Source organism: Marmota monax, unplaced genomic scaffold, assembly GCF_021218885.2.
Source record: "Marmota monax isolate L192 unplaced genomic scaffold, Marmota_monax_Labrador192_F-V1.1 WCK01_AAM20220418_F8-fsc00179, whole genome shotgun sequence".
NCBI lineage: Eukaryota > Metazoa > Chordata > Mammalia > Rodentia > Sciuridae > Marmota > Marmota monax.
This window is the reverse complement of record NW_026695200.1, coordinates 4,834,309-4,852,229: the sequence shown is the minus strand read 5'-3', so window position 1 is coordinate 4,852,229 and position 17,921 is coordinate 4,834,309. Positions and strand designations below refer to the sequence as shown.

The 17,921-nt window shown below is 42.6% G+C and overlaps 1 protein-coding gene across 1 annotated transcript; it reads right to left on the bottom strand.

Moving 5' to 3' along the window:
* Window positions 1-10,030: 10,030 nt before the first annotated feature.
* On the bottom strand, window positions 10,031-14,135 carry Magel2 (MAGE family member L2). The gene has a single exon (XM_046428818.2). It carries the CDS (start codon window positions 14,027-14,029, stop codon window positions 10,409-10,411), a length of 3,621 nt encoding a protein of 1,206 aa, XP_046284774.1. The 5' UTR covers window positions 14,030-14,135; the 3' UTR covers window positions 10,031-10,408.
* Window positions 14,136-17,921: the final 3,786 nt, after the last annotated feature.

The following is a 17,921-nucleotide window of genomic DNA, read 5'->3' as shown; positions in this document are numbered from 1 at the left end:
TGGGGGACACCTCTGTCCAAACTGTAATATTCTGTCAAAAACTTATGTCCACCTCACAATGCAAAATGTCTTTAGTCCATCTCCAGGAGTACCCACTATCTAAACAGTTTCAACATTTCCCAAAAGTCCAAATCCAAAGTCTTCTCTGAGATGCAAGGCAAACTCTTGGCTGTGAGCCCTTGTAAAAAAATAAAATGACACTTACATACATCCAATATATTATAGCACAGATTAAACTTTCTCATTTAAAAAGGGAAGAATACAGGCATAAAAGGAGGTATGGGACTAAAACAAGACTGAAACCTGCCTGGGCAAACAAACCCTATAGTTGTACATCCAGCATCTGAGGCACACGGGAGCAAAATGTGATCTCCAGAGGTCTGGGGAAGCCTCATCCTTTTTCTTTGGTTCTTGGAGTGCTCATGACCTCTTTCTTATCCTGCCTGTCTCTACAGCCAGCAGACACCCTTGGCAAACAGTCCACATTGCTGGCACTTCTTAACTCTTAGGGTTTCCATTTGAACTCAGATTCTCCTTGAAAGTTCCATGCATAACCCTCTCAGGGGCAGCCTACTTGGGCTTTGACTCTGATTCACTTTGCCTCGTCTTGGAGGCCTTCTTAGAAATCTTGGTAGAAAACTTCATGACCCCTTACTCCAGCATCTGGCATTCCTGCAGAACCAGTACCACATGGACAAAGCCAAGATCTGCTGCCAGCTTAGTCATCAATTGGCTCCCCTGAGACCACAACTGCACTGGCCTTAGTGTGCCTGTGTGGTAGCTGTGCATGGTGAAACAATTTTCTCGATCCCCCTGTGCAAGTAGGGTGCACCTTTCATATCTTCTCAATTTTTTTTTTTACTTTTACAACCTTTAGCTTGAAATGCTTGAGTGAGGTCTTGATAATTCCTGAGATGTCCTCAAGGCTTCTTTCCTATTGTCTCTGTTCAAAGTAATTAGCATCATTTTAGTGACTATAATTTATTGAACAACCAGAACTTCCATGGCCCAAGTTTTACATGTACTTTTCTGGCCAAATTCCAAGTTTTTAAAACCCTTCTTCTCTGCTCTCTAGTCCCAGTTCTCACAGCAATCCTGATTAAGTGTTGCTAGCAATACCCATGCCATTTTCAAGGCTGTGCTGCCTTGAAAATTCCTCCATCATGTTAATTAGTCCATCATCTTTAAATTCATTCTCACAGAAAGTCTCATGGCATGGGCAAAATGTAGACAAGTTATTTCCAGGGTGAAATATGAATGCCTTCTTGTCCAATTCCATTAGAATCCTCATTCCACTCTGAAACCTCAAGAACACACTTCACTGTACACATTCCTATTAGTGTTCAGATCTTCTAAACTCCCACCAGAGTTATCCATTAAAGTATTCTTACAACTTTCTAAAGCATCTCTATCTTGTATCTCCAAAGTTTTCCCAATTGCTCCTGAAAACCAGTTCCAAAGACTTCTAAACCATATGGTCAGGTTAGTGATAGCACAACCCCACTTCTAGTACCAGTTTATTTGTTAGGGTTTTATACCTGAGACAAAATTATCTAACAATATCAACTCAGAGGAAGAAAGGTCATACTTTCAAAGGTTCAGTACTTCATCAGCTAACATGAGAATCTAAGACTTTCACCTCCACCAGGGGACAGCAAGCTCAAACAGTGAGGTGCCAATGGAGATGAACTGGGGAGCAGAGACTCTGACCTGCATCCAACACCCTTTCCTGCTGGGGTATTGTCGGAGGATGAATGGTGGGAAGCCAGGGTTTGCAGTACCTCCCAGTGCTTATGAGGCTTCCCCTCCCCATCTTCTTTGTCACTGGAGGTCAGGTAAGGAGCAGTACAAAAAGACCTTTTCTCCTCTGAGCCAGGGTGGTGTCAGCAAAGGCAGAACTGAGAATCTGAACCCTCATCTCAGCTCAGCAACAGAAGGTCCATCCACTGGGTATCCATGAAGGTCAAGGGGTGAACCTAGACTTGTACTCCCAACAAGGGTACAAGGTACTAAGGTGCCATAGGTAAGTCTGCTAAAAGTGACAATTTTAAATAGATTCAGAGTCTCGTAATATGATATCCAAAATGTTCATGGTAAAATAAAAAGTTACTTTTCATACAAGAATGTGAACAGGAAAAGATAATAACAGACACCAACATTGAGATGGCACACATGTAGGCATTATTTGATGGAGATTTAAATGCAACCATCATATAAATGCTTTACTAGGGAATTATAAATGTTCTTGATGAACAAAACAAATCTCAATGTCCATACGGTTTCACTGGAGAAAATGTTTAAACAGGAATTGACAGAAAAGAATTGATGGAATAATCAATAGGAATTAATGAAAGGAGGGAACAATTCATTTTATGAAATTGATAGTACACTAATAACAAAATCACACAAAATAACACGTATAATAGTAATGATAATAATAAGAATGTATAGCAGCTTTCATCAATATAAATGCGGAAATACTAACAAATTTTTAGTAAATATGTACAGACATGCATACACAAAAAGGGGTTTATTCTAGGAACACAAGGTTGGTTCAACAGTCAAAGATAAAGTAACCCACCATATTAATAGGCTAAAAAGGAAACATCTTATAATCATAGCAGTCAGCGCAGAAAAATTTCTGGACAAAATTCAACATCCGTTTATGATTTAAATAACACTAAGAAATATAATAATTCAAAAGAACTTCCTCATGTTGACATGGGGCATCTGTAGAAAACTTACAGCTAACATCATAATTAACAAGAAAAGACTGAAGGTCTTCACTCCCTTATCAGGAAAAAAAGGAAATGGTATCTGCTTTCACCACTCCTTTCAACATATTGATGGAAGGCAATAAAATAAATAAAATACAGGGGCAATAAAGGAAAATAAAAAGAATATCAATAGGAAAGGAATAATGGTCTACAAAGAAATCCCCAAGGAATCTATATGAAAACTCCCAACAACATTTGAGTACAGAAAGTTTTTTCAGGTTATATGCTCAACATGTAATATTTAACTGTAATTCCTTAAACTAGTATTGAATAGGTAGAAACTGAAATTGTAAAAATAACAAAATCTAGAATAATTTAAAAACAAAATAAAATCTATGAACATGTAACTTCTGTGCTGAAGAATACAAAATGACATTAATGAAAAAAGGAGTAAATAAAATTATATGGCATGTTTATGAACCAGAAGAAACAATATGTTAAAAATATCAGTTACAGGTGGTGACACACACCTGTAATTCCAGTGGCACAGGAGGCTGAGGGAGGACAATCACGAGTTCATAGCCAGCCTCAGCAATGACGAGGGATTAAGCAACTTGGTGAGACTCTGTCTCTAAATAAAATACAAAATAGGTCTGGGGATGTGGCTCAGTGGTTGAGTGCCTCCAAGTTCAATCCCTAGTACCTTCTCAAAAAATCAATTCACTCCCATTTTATATAAAATTTAACTCAATTTTAATCTGTCAAAATTCCAGCAAAACTTGTTGTACGTGTAGTCAAATGCATTTCAAAATCTATATATTATCAAAGCATTCATAACCTCTCATGTACTTAAGTCATTTCCAGATTACTTATAATACCCAATAAAATAAAATTGCCATATATATAATCATTTACTGTACGGTTGAGGGAATACTAACCAGAAAAAAAAAACATTGTTTGTATTTAGTTTAGAACCAAGTTTTATTTCTAATATTCTAAAATAATTTTGAAAAAGAAAATGAGAAGATTCACCATACAGAATTCAAGATTTATAACATGTTGAACATCTTTAAACAAAAAATCCCAAATATGAAAAATCCTAGATTCAAATCACTGTTGGTCCCAAGTATTCTGAATAAGGAATACTCAACCTGTAAACAACTATAATGTTCAAAATAGTATGTTATTTGTGACTACCACAGAAACACACACACACACACACACACACACGGGGACAGAAATGAGAACTCAGAAATAGCCTACATAAATATGGTCAATTGATTTTTTTGCAAAGTACAGAAGCAATTCACTAATTAAATTATAGTGTTTGCAACACACATTACTGATTTCAATTTCATACCTTATACAAATTTAAAATTAGATTATCGATTTGAATATAAAATGAAAACAAACATTGAGGAGAAAATCTTTAGGAGTTAAGATCTGATGAAGAGTACTTAGATGTGACACCAAACCATGATCCATAAAAGAAAAAAAAAATCAATGAAGCTTTGTTTGAAAGGCCCTGTTAATAATGATGAAGAACCAAATTAGAGCACAGGAGAAAATACTTGCAAACCACGTGTCTAACAAAGAATTCATATCTAGAACACATGAAGTATTTATCAATGCCTAACAAATTCAGAACTAAAAATTCATTTAGAAAATGAGCAAAGGAGATAAATAGACTTTTTGCCGAAGAGAATGTACAGAAAACCCTCCATATCCCAGTGTTGCACATGTGCAGATTCAATCATTCACAGATCAAAAAATTAGAAATGAAACTTGTGTTTGTACTGAATACGAACGGCTTTTTTTCTTGTTAGTATTCCCTCATCCATACAGTAAATAACTATTTACATGGCAGTTACTTTGTATTGGGTATTATAAATAATCTGGAGATGACTTAAAGTACATGGAAGATTATGGATACAATATATGTAAACACAGCACTATTTTATATAAGGGAGCGGAGCATTCTCATATTTTGATTTAGGGGACATCTTGGAACCAATACCCTGAAGATAAGAAGGGATAGCTGTACAAAGGACAAACATATGGAAAGATGTCCAATACTACTAGCAAATTAAGATAACACTGAGATATCACTGCACACATATTAGGACAGTTTACTTAAAATCGAAAATGAGTTTACCAATTGCTGGTTAGGAGGTAGAGAAACCATACTCTCAAATATTGCCTGCAGAAACATAAAATATTATAGAAACTCTGGAAATTAGTTGGGCAGTTTTATTAAATACGTAATAATACCAATGATGATAATAAGTGTAAAGTTATAACATGATACAGCAATTTATACCCATGAATATTTATGACAGATAAATGTAAATTAATGTGTGCAGGAAAACATGTACACGAGTGTTCATAGCAACTAGGTAGTAGTTTGAAACTGGAGACAACGTAAATATGATTCATACATAAATATTTTAGCAGTGTTAAAAAAGAACAAACTGTGATCCATGCAACAGCTTGGATTGATATCAAGGGTGTTATGCTGAGTGAAAAGATGTCAGAGTCAAAGGTATAATTTCACTTATGTAAGATTCTTAAAAATGACAAAACCAGATTTTGTGAACAGTGCTGATTGCCAGAAGTTAGGGATGGTGGAAAGGAATGGGTATGACTCTAAAGGGGTAGCATGAAAGATGTCTTTATAGGATGTAACAGTTTTGTATGCTAATTGTGGTGATGGTTACAGATCTTCATGTGTGATAAAGTGGAACTGAACTAGGCATGCACATGGTATAGAGGTGCACATTTTTGATGCTATGCCACAGCTATGTGAATTGTAAACATTGGGACAAATTAGATGAACGATACACGACACTGCCTTATACAATCTTTGTAATTTTCCTGTGAATCTGTGATTATTTCAAAACAATGTTTTATGGTGATCGCAAACAAAGCCAACAGTCATATTCCACAACTATGTGGCTCTAGCTCTATTTCAGGAGAAGATTCTGAGATATCATATATCATCCGTCAGATGGTTTCCTAGGTTTATGAAATCTTGTGTGGCTATCACTGGTACATTGGATGCCACCAGTCCCTATGCTAACAGTGATTCGCAAGTTGAATTCACATTGAGCAAGTAACAGCACTGAAAATGAGTCTCACTTGAGGTGAGCTGGCAGCATGAAGAGCCCCAGGCTATTTGCATGTCCCTGAGACAGCTAGTGCCACCAAGCACAATAGGAGCGAGATGATTAGGAAGGAGGCTCCTGATAGGTTTTAAATAGAAAGGGGCAGGATTAACTCTCAGAATTTAAAGGAATACAGGATTGTTCTACTGGGTTAGTAATATTACACAGATCCTTTTGTGAAGTCCACATTGGAACCCCTAGGGAAATCTGTGAAAAGGAATTTGCTAATACTCAGGAAAGATCTTTCCACAATGGTTTCCTTTCCTAATGATTCTCTCCAGAGAAGCCAGATCTTTTATTCTAAAAAAACTTTTTTTCACTGGACCCTTCTAGGCTGGGGATAAAGGAATACAAGATGGGTCTGTGATTTAAATGTCAAGGGTTTCTTCCTCTTAGGACCCTCCTTGTTAGCATACCTAATGCCTTTTCAATTCAGAATCTGAGGAATTCTTATAACTGTCCCCCAGTTTCATTCATAAATTCCTATTTAAATTAATCCACCTCTAACTTCTTGACTCTCATGATGAGGAAAGTGATCTGAGGGAGACTACATCTTACTCTGAACATTGGGAGCCATTCCAGGCTTTAAATCAGGCAAAGCATTATGAGGCTTGTGCCTCTGTGCCATGACAGCACAGAGACCACTGGGCATCTAACAGAGAGGTCTCAAGGAGGGTCAGCATTGAAGAAAGAGACAGGAAAAAGTTGCCACAGCAATGGAGAGAAGGGAAAACACTGGCTATACAAGATGGAAAAGCTGGTATGACCTGGTGATTGATCAGAGGAGGAAGAAGTTTACCGGGTTTTTAGCATGGGCATATGGATGCAGAGATGCTGAAGTGATTATGATAATTATCATAATTATCCCTATTATGATAGTTAATGAGAAGGCAGCAATACTTAGTGGTTGTCCTATCACTCATAAGGTAAATTAATTACATGGGCTACTCAGCCTCTCAACCTAGAAAGTATTTTATTGATCAAAGTCACAATGTTTAATTCATGTTGCTGGCAGAGTTGGTTGATGTATGTCTTTGACAAGCAACTAGGCTCTTTTCTCTATTGCTGTCAGGAGGAATGGTTTAGACTAAAATTACTCCAAAATTCAGGTAATCTTTTTTGAGATAAGTACCCTAATATATTATGTTGCTTATCACTTAATACCATCCACAGCAATACACTGGATTCAGTCACTTCATGAGCAATTTTTAGAATTTATAAAATTATAAATTAAATTTATTTTTAATTGATACATTAAAAACATAAAACATGAACTATTCTTCAGCTTCTCTTCATTAGAAATGGTATGGCTTAAAGTGAAAGCACTCCTACTAAGGTTGTTATATGGCCATTTTATACTAGCACATGCTTTAAAATATTCCAGATACAGTCTATAATACTCTACCGCACATATTTTTTGTATGTTCATTCTTCCACTTTCCAGATGTTGGAGCAAACTTCAAGTTGTTTTTTGGGGAAACCTGTGGCCCTTTCAACAGAAAGTTGCTGGACCCCCCCACAGCCCTAGGACGGTTGTATGAAAGTTTATCACACTTGGTCTCCTATACTTTCATGAGCAGCTCTCCCTGTGAAAAAGTCTTTGCCTTCACCTCAGGTTATTTTCATTCAATATATTCCCAGATGAGAAATTTCTAGGTATGAATTGTATTAATATATTTAAGCCCCTTGAAGATGCATTTGGCTAAAATTATTTCAGGGCAAACGGTAGTAATTTATACTTTCAGCAGTTGTATTTGAGGGTCCTGGTTTCATAACAAGCTTATGAAACAAGCTTAAAATAGAACATTGATGTTCTATTTTATTTCTTTTGATTCTCTGCCAGTTTAATCAAAGAAAACAGTGATATTTATCTAACATTTCTGCCTTTAAATGCTAGGAAGATGCAGCAGTTTTGGTGCTTACTTACTGTTTTATTTCTTTTTAGTGTCACTTGATGTCTTTTGCTTATTTATTTATTAGAGTTTTAGTTTACTTACATTGTATGACAAAAACCTCTGTACAAATTTGTTCACATTTTCACACTTTCATATAACCAGGTCTTGAATTTATTTTCACTCCTTATTGCTTTGCATTTTCATATATTCTTGGTTTTCTTTTTCTGCCTTCTGTTTTCATATTGTTAACTGTTGTAAAACTTTTCAGTGGAAATTTTATTTCATTTTTTATTTGTAATGAAAAAAACCATTTTGTTATTATAGTAATTTATATCTTATAATTCAATCAAATGAAGGGTTCCCCCCCCCTTATCATTCCTTAAAGCAAGTTATTAGGTTTATAATCTGCTATGAGATAAATGTGATATGTGTAGTGGAAGATTATAAATCAGGAAGTAAACTTTTCTTCTGTGAAGTAGAGCCAAACACGTCCAAACTATGGCACCAATCATATGTTATTATCCAAATGTTCCACAAGGGGCAAAATGCTCATGCACCCCATGGATAAATGCCTTGAAAAACCGTTAGAAACTCTCTTAAGTAAAGTAAAAACAAGCCAGAAATTCTAGATGCACGTACCAGTTTACTGTGTCAGCCATAGCAAATTTTGGATGAGGGCTAGCTGTCAGCTGGCCATTGCTATCATCTTCAACAGGCATTTGATTTTGATAATTTTGAGCAGATGGACCCTCCAAGTTTCTGGAGGATCTGAGCACAATAAACCTTGCTGAATATCACTTGTAACCAGGCGGGTAGTGGGCATGGGATCTAATCGTCCTAGACAGCTTGGCTTTGAGAGTACTGAAATCCACTCTCAACCCTGCTCCTCCCTACTATAGATTCCTAAGCAGTAGTGCCTCAGCACCTAGGGCACTAGTGATTACTGAGTGAAGTTTGCAGTAGACGTGGGGAAAAAGACTTCACCTTGGTCTATTATGTAAAAGAAAATAAGGAACGTTTGGCAGTAATATTGGTCAAGTTATGGGCGAAGGTCATAAGGCACGTAATAGCACTGCTGGAGGGGCGGCAGGCTATGGTAGCACCTGTAGCACCATTAAACGGACGCTAGGTGGCAGACGAATCCCACCATCACCACTTTTCTTGGCTGGGACTTTCGAGCGGGATATGAAATTGCCTTTTTGGATTCAGACAGGACAAGGGGTGGCAAGCAGGGCTAATGCCCCCCACCCAGGAGAAGAGTAGTGATCACAGTGATCTCTTTTGTGTATACCACCCTTTTGTGAGCCTGGATGTCTTTCTCTAAAACAGGCCAGTTTACACCCTTGTCCCTTTCAGTCCCCACCAGGTCATGTACCAAAGAGTTGACTGCAGTTATTTAACCATTTCAAACACAATGCGACACCCCCGCCCCTGAATTAAGATTAAACCTTCCCTACCAAGAGCTTCCCTGGACCTCCATATCCCACAGAAACCCCCTCCTATCACCCCATCCTAACCAGCTACTACTGCTTGGATCTGCAGTGTTCCTAGCTCCTTGAACTTTTTGTTTTCCTTTTCCCTATTATAAGCCTAGCTATTTTGCAGAGAGAATGTTTCCATCCCAGTTTCATTGTGTTGATGAAACCCCCAAAGCTGAGCTGCTGGACAATCCCTTTGGGCCACATGACTGACAAACATCTCTTTGTTTCTCCTCATTGCTAAACACACCTGGAGATTTGTGATCCTGCCAGTAGATGATCTTCCTTCCCCACATATCCCTAATGAAATATTCTATTTGAAATTACAACCTTACCGGCTTAGCACTAACATGTACAATTTAATTAGCCTATTGTGTTGTACACACTCACCTACAAAACTAGAATAATAATGTTTAGTTGGAAGGATTTTTGAGAGGATTAAATCAGATAAGGTATGCAACCCCCCTCTTGATTCTGGCTGCCTGACAGGTGAAGTTTCACTTTTGGTTTAATGAAAATCTTACGATTCTACCACCCACCACAAGCAGTATCATTGTAAAGATGAATGGTGTGCTCTCCTTGGAAAATAGCTTCGTCACCATGGTTTTTACTATCGCGGATAGTAATCTTGGTGTTTTTGTCTACACAGGCAGTATGGTAAAACTTGGCTCCCATTACCTAGGGTAAAAATTAGAATAAAGACAAACACTTCCATGTTATGCTGAAAGTATATTTTTATATATAGATATAGATATTTACTTTTTTGCAGACGGTTTTACTGATGAGTCATTTTAACATTTAAAGAACAACCTATTACAATGCTACATAAACTGTACCAGAATGAGAGAATAGCTTGTCAATTCATTTCACAAAGCCAGCACAAATCTGATACCAAAACATAACAATTATAACACAAAACAGAGAACCACAGATCTCACTTAAAAATACAGATGCCAAAATACCAGAGAACAGTAGCAGATTAAAATCAACACCACATGAAATTTCACAAAGCTTTGGCAGATACAAAACCAGATTGAAAATTCAAAGTTACACACACGAAACTGGAACAAAACACCAGAAACAAAGTGCCCCCCACCCCACCCTGTAAATAGACACTGACTAGGGACCCAAAGGAACAAGATCTGTAACACCAATTACTGGGGAGGGGGACTGCTGGTGGGGTCATCAGAATTATCACTGGCATCAGGCTCAGGCTCAGGCTCAGACTCATCCTCGTCCGAATCTTCGGACTCTAACTCTGCCAGTGCTTCGAGGTAATGGAATGGCCAGCACCGTGGATCTTTCTTATGGAGCTTGGCCAAAAACCTCAGGACAAGCATCTTGCTGGTTTCGAGGAATGCTCGGGGCCCCCAGAGGAACTCATATTCTGCTGGCTCAGTGCAAGGAATTCTCCTGTACTCTAGGTACTTATGCCTCACAAACACTTCGGTGATGAGCTTCTTCAGGTCTCCCAAGAGACCATGTGTCCCCCGGACATCAAACCCTAACTTGAACAGAAAACTGAAGATCAAATTCTCCCTGACACAATTGCCTTTCATAAAGATAAGGCTCAAAACCACCATCAGGAGGCCAAACTTGGGCCGGTCTAAATAGGATGCAAAGAAACCACCTTGAAAATGCCCCTGCTTGTTGATGAGAACGTAAGAGTGGTTTTGGGTATCAATTTCCTTCAGTTGACAGCCAAAGGCACACTCCAGCTTATCGTTGGCACGGCTGAAGATATCTAAGCACTCATCTTTGTACTCTCGGATGATGACATTCACCATCTGCGAGTGCTGGATTGGCACCTTGACTTGGTCCTGGACCAAGAAAAACTGCACCAATGCATTTGTTCTCTCATTTGGGGGAGAAAATGACTGAGTCTCCCCTTTGGGATCCTCCTGGATGGCACTGGATCCCTGAGAGAGACATGGGACCTCAGAGATAATCAAGGACTGAGGGCTATATGGGCCTTCACAGTGACCCACATCCCTTGAGGTACTTGGGCCTTCCCAAGCACTCAGGGCCCAAGATGTGCTGGGCCCCTCCCAGCCACTCAGGATCCTGGAGGTACTAGGACACTCCCAGCCATTCATGCCACGGGGCGTGTTTGGGCACTCCCAGTCACCCAGAACCTGGACAGAGCTTGGCACCTCCCAGTCATACAAACTGGGATTCTCCCAGGCCCGTGGGCCCTGCCAGTCACGCATGGCCATTCTATGGCCACTGTTGTCCTCTTCGGGTTCCAGATGCTTCTTCTTCCGGGTAGCTTTGCCCGAACGACGTGGTGGCTCCACAGTCTTCGAGGCTTCTTGCACGGTGGCAGCTGCCTGGGGTGCAGCTGCTGTAGCCATCAGGATGGTGGGCACTGCCTTGGATGCCTGTGAGGCATTCACATCAGGCTGTGGAACCCAAGGGACAGCAGGCAAGGCCTCAATGCAGGCATATGGATCCTGCAAAGCAAATGGCAGTGACCTCGGGCTCTCCGAGGTGGCAAATGGGCCTTTAAAGGCATTAGAAGAGGCAGGCTGGAAGTGGGAGGTAGATGGAAAGACCCTTGAGGTGGCAGTAAAGGTCTCTGATGTGGCAGGCAAATTTTTCCAGGCAGTTGGCAGGTGTGCTCTGGTAGCTGACACTGCCCTTGGAGCACAGAAGGTGCCTGCAAAGATCATGCGGTCTTTTGAAGGGGCCCGTTTTTCCTTCGATGAAGTCCTACGGTCTTTAGAAGAGCCCCTAGGTTCTATAGAAGAGGCCCTGGATTCTCCTGATGGAGTCATGAGTGATTTATCGGAGCCCCTGGGAAAATTTTCCCCCCCTACGGGGGCTCCGGGCTGGGCCTGCAAGATGGGGGGTGGGCCTTGCCAAGAAGGCTGGAGTTGCAATGCGGGCATTTCTGCCTGCGAGCCCGTGGGCTGGGCCTGCTGGGTGGGTAGCTGGATTTGCCCGGCTTTTTGGGAGGCCTGAGCCCCCCGAAAGGGCTGCTGCTGCTCCAGCTGGACGATCCGAGGGGCCTGACCCTGGGCCTCCTGGGCAGGCAGGGGCTGCCAGAAGTGAGTGGGTGCCTTTGGCGCCTGCCAGGCCAGTGCCTGCGCCTGCTGCACCTCCTGGTACTCCATCGATGTCGGCAGCTCATGTGGCACCGGAGGCTGACCTTTGGGGGCCTGCCAGATGATGGATGGGCAGTGCACAGCCTGCTGCAGGGCAGCCTGTTGGACAGACAGCGGGGTCGGCAGCACTGGCTGGGGCACCTGCGGGCCAGCGGGTGGCACCACAGGTACCTGCGTAGCTGGTGGTGCCGTAGGCACCTGCGGTGCCACCTGCACCTGCGGGGCCGGCAGCCGAGCCTGCGGGGCCTGCCGCAGTGGGGGTGGGGGTGGCAGGGCTTGCCAGAGCTGTGGCTGGGTGGGCAGAGCCTGTGGAGCTGGTCGGATGGGTGGTGGTGCCTGGCGGATCAGTGGTGGTGCCTGGCGCATCATGGGTGGGGCCTGGCGGATCACAGGTGGGGCCTGGCGGATCACAGGTGGTGCCTGGCGCAGCACAGGAGGGGGGCCAGGGCGTATTGGTGGGGGACCGGGCCTGATGGGTGGGGGCCCCTGGCGCACAGGTGGTGGTGCCTGCCAGGCGATTGCAGGTGCCTGCCAGGTGACCTGGGTGGTCTGCCAGGTCAAGGGCGTGGCCTGCCAGCCTTGAGGGGGTGCCTGCCACCCTGGAGAGGTGGCCTGCCACCCGGGGGGTGTGGCCAGCTGCACCTGGGGGACCTGCGGGACTTGGGGAACCTGTGGAGGTGCCCTTATGACCTGAGATTGGATTTGCAGGATCAAAGGTTGACCCTGTGGGGCCCAAGTAGCCACAGGCTGTGAGGGGGGGGGCACTGGTTGCGCCATCGGTGCTCCTGAGACTGGAGGCTGGATGATGGGAGCTCTCCCTGGAGGATGAATCATCACGACACCAGGACCTGGAGGCTTGGCCATCGGGGTTGCAGAAGGTGGAGGCTGGGTCATCAGGGCTGCCGGTGGTGGAGGCTGGGCCATCGGGGCTCCTGGAGCAGGAGGCTGGACCATCAGGACTCCCGGCGTCAGAGGCTGGGCCATCAGGACTCCTGGTGCTGGAGGCTGAGCCATCGGTGTCCCAGGAGGTGGAGGATGCGCCATCGGGGTCCCGGGTGGAGGAGGATGAGGCATCGGGGTCCCCGGAGGGGGAGGATGCGCCATCGGGGTCCCCGGAGGGGGAGGAGGCACCATCGGGGTCCCCGGAGGGGGAGGATGGGCCATCGGGGTCCCAGGAGGGGGAGGATGGGCCATCGGGGTCCCAGGCGGGGGAGGGTGAGACATTGGGGTCCCCGGAGGAGGAGGATGAGGCATAGGGGCTCCGGGAGCAGATGGATGCAGCATCAGAACTCCCGGAGTTGGAGGCTGGGCCATAGGGGCAACCGGAGGGGGAGGATGGACCATCAGGACTCCGGGAGTCGGAGGTTTGCCCATCGGGCCCCCCAGCGGGGGAGCCTGGACCATTGGAGCCCCCAGGGCAGGAGGCTGGGGCATCGGAGCCACCGGGGCAGGCAGCTGGCCCTGCGGAGCCTCCCAGGCAGGTTGAGGTGCCTGCCAAGCGGCCAGGGAAGCCTGCAAGTCAGAAGGAGGTGGATCCCAAGGGACCGGAGGAGCCCGGGAGGAAGCAGGCGGGGCCCGCATCAGAACCGTAGGGCGGCTATAGACAGGCGGCTTCGGGGCCTCCGCTGGAGGGCTCGAATCACCCAGATTCTTACTTAGCTGCGACATGTCCCTTGGCTGACAGCTGGTGGGTCTTTTCCTCCGACAGCTGCTGGGCCTTTTCCTCCAGAGAGAAGAGAATGCCTACGTGGCTGTTCAGAAGCTCCCTCCCTGCTGAATGCTGAATAGGAAGTGAGTGCTGCTCGCTCTGCAGCTTTCCGCAGTAAGAAGGAGGGGGGGAAGGGGGCTCAATCCCGCCCCTTCCCCGCCCCCGACCACCACAAGTGGATAGAGCAGAGGGGCGTCTACCAAAGTCCTGGCTGACACAAGATCCCTTCTCACTCCCTCCGCCCCCAAATGCAGCCCAGTCAGACTCTTCATGCATGAGTTTTCACAGGGGAGTGACAGCAACAGATTTATGTTTTAGAAAAATCACTGTGCTGCAGTATAAAGTGGGGACAGACCACTGGCAACATGGAAGCTATCCAAAATGGGGGAGACTGTGTGGTCTGAGCTCAGCTATGAAGCACATTGACGTAAGAGAGACTCCGCAGCTATACTAGACAGCTATTATAATTTAATGCAGGAGTTAAAGAAATAGGGAAGGTATGCAGGTCTCTGAGGGAAGTTTCTGGGGTAGTTTATTCTCTCAGGGGAACAGTGGAAGGCACGTGGGAAAAGCAATCCGTGAGTACTGACTTGAACATGGGGGCATTTCTAGTGCTGTGTGACAGCCACACAGAGATGCCCTGGAGGCACACTGGTATAATGGTAAGATTTCTGAGCTAGGAGTCCAGTTTAACTATTTAGGAAAACAGCTGTGGGAGTGAATGTGGTTGCAGAAGAAGGTCATTAAAGTGAAATTCCTGACACATATCTTGAAGAATACAGGCATTTTAGAGGCCTAGAAAAATCATGGCAAAAAGTAGAGGGAGAAAGCAAAGGAATCTTGGAAGTTAAGATGTGCCAGAAATCAGTGAAAGGTAGCATTTTCAATATAGGGGAAACTGCTTGTGAAATGGGTAAGAGGAGGAAATGAAGTGAGAAAGAAACTTTTAATATGAAAACAAGAGAAATGTGCCAGAAAATGAGCAGATAAGTAAATCCAAATAGAAAGAAAAATGGATGAAGACTAAAGAAAAAATTTCTGGGAAAACTACTCATGGATAAAAAATAATTTACAAACAAGGCAGATGATACATTAACAGATAAAGCAGAAGACATGAAACCTACTGAGTGAGAGTATACTACTCTCTGACACAAACAAACTAACAATCTTAGTTGTTTTGGGCAGTTTTCTGGAATATTACAAAGTAATAAATATTAAGGATGTTTCATTTACAAGGGGCTGTTTTCAGCCTAGGGCAAGAGTCCACAGTGAAGAAAAAAATGCCACAAGGGGGCAGAAGAGGATGATGAAGGCTACACCCCACTCCTAAGTTATCATTAGACAGTGTTTCTCAAAATTTGGTAATTATGAATCCAAAGGAAGACATATACACACTCTAAATGTTACTACACCTTTAAAAATGATAGTAGAATTTTGAGGTGAGGTTTCAGTGGTTTTCTGGCCATTGAAGGGATGTTATTATTTCAGTAACCTCTTCTTTTCAAAGACAAGTGGCTTTTTCAGGGTCCCTGATGATAGATCATTCCTGTGCATACCCAGATAAGGCTAGAAATCACAGAGATTTGAATACAGAAAGCTGTTTCTACAGAATGGATGCCCCTAGGCTTCCCGATTTTCAGTCCCTTCCCTTGGGTTCATAGCCCAGATTCACATACTAGTCTCTCATTGCATAAGGGTTGAGAAACTCCTCAGTGGGACCAACTCAAATGCATAACTCTCATGCTCCCCTACTATCAATCAGTCACATGTTGTTTCTGACAGTGGATACTTTGGGGAGACAATTCATTTTCAACCTATGACATTTCTGCCCTCACTAAAGCATACTTTTTCCTACTCTGACCCAAATGTATAAATTAATCAGAGATTAAGTTCTCCCTCTAACCATTTGTTTTCCAGATCTGTGATAGGTTTTACCTATGGTTCACCATGCTGTGGGTCATCCCACAGGATAAATGGCTACCAGTAGGACCAATCTATCCTCCTCAACGCTGAAACTCAATGAATAGTACTGCCACACAATGTCAACTCCCACTAAACCTATTCTGTGAAAAGAACCCCAGTTTATACCAATAGGCAACACACAAGAAAGAACAGATTAAAAATAATTCAGAGAAACAAAGTAAACCATATAGGTGTAATTAGAAATGAAATATAAGCAACTCATACATCTGCATCTTTGCCACTCCTTGATTACCTTCATGAACTACCAGAGAAAAATTGGGGTTTATATATCCGGTGATTCTTCGAAACCAGTAAAGTGGGTATAATGAGTTTATCCTCTTTAAAAATGTATCTGCCTCTTTTAGGCAATGGATGCTTTCAGTCCCAGGTCTAAATTGAGCTCCTCAATTTAGCTACTTATAAATTGCTTACCCCCAATATCAAATACACCCCAGCAGCCACAGGATATACAGCCCCATTGTGAAAACTAACCATCTTTAAAACAGCAAAACCCAATGTATCCTGAGACTAGAAGGACATTCAGACCACAAGTCCTCAATAGGTCTGTACAAATACCTCTTCTTGTGCAATCACCCTTCTGTGTGGATAGCCTTCTTCCTTAACATGTCTGTGACAAGCATTGTCAAAATTTCCCTTCCTTACTTCTCTATAAAACAGCTTGAAAATTCAAGGGCGGTAGAAACAAAGGGGACACAAAGACAAAATGCTTGTGAAATGTTGGCATCTGTCGGTCCTCTGATTGAAAATGACTTTCAATGAACTGCATCAGTATATAACAGAGGTGTGAAAAATAATTTTAAAAAATTGGAGGAAGGAAAACTAAGGATAGAGTCGTAACAGCAGGAAAATGGTTGACTTGAGAGCAGGCTGCAGCCTTGTTTTTTTGTTTTGTTTTGTTTTGTTTTCTTTGTTTTGTTTTTACTCTTGCATCCTAGATTGTTTTGAATGGTTAGTAAGGGGCTGTTGAATGAAAGGTAAGATTAGCACCAGAGCTGCCTCTCGCTAACTCCTACATAGCTGTTAGATTTGCCAAAAGTACTTGTGCATAAAACAAGCAGTTATAGTTTTCATAAACTCTAAAATTAGTTATTTATGAAATGTTTTTGTTAAATAATCTCTAGATGTCTGGTAATATGCTGTATATAAAACTAGATTAAAAAAATAAAATCTGATGCAAGATCTTATTGTTCAGCACATAGGGATATTCAATATGGTATTTTTTAGAGCAATAAGGCACCATTGCATTGTTTAAAATCCATATTTATCATTACTGACGCAGATAACTGTGTATTCGCTTCTGCCGGGAACATGAGTGGTGTGGGGCTGTCGTGCTGATTGTAGCACTGAAAAGGAGAAAAAAAAAATCCAATGCTGTGAAAGAGTCTTGAGTATTCTCCAAAAAGACAGGCTGAGCAGGAAAATTAACAAAGCACAAGAGAAAACAGACATAAAATGTTTTTGAAAGAAGAATTGAAAAGACTTCATTAAAATAGTAAAAGTATCATATATTGAATATTTATTATTCGATAAAATACCATCCTCAGAGCTTTATATACACTATCTATTAATTCTTCACAAAATCCATGTGTGTGGTCTCATTTTACATGTCAAGAATTTAGGCTCAAAAGGTTAATTGCCTTGTCTGCAATCTAGCGATGTATGACAGAAACCAGATTTAAAGCCTGGTATGTTTGTTGTCAAAGCCAGCATTCTTAACAATTACACCAGAGCTGCCCAAACCTTTTTCTGAAATTTAGATACATTCCTACTCCTCTCTTGATATGTTTTAAACTGTTTAAACAGAGTGCAGTAATGCATGCTTGTAATCCCAGCTACTCAAGGGGTTAAGGCAGGAAGACTGAGAAAGGG

Coding starts and splice junctions, on each gene's coding strand:
- Magel2 (XM_046428818.2), bottom strand. CDS start 14,029: ATGTCGCAGCTAAGTAAGAATCTGGGTGATTCGAGCCCTCCAGCGGAG.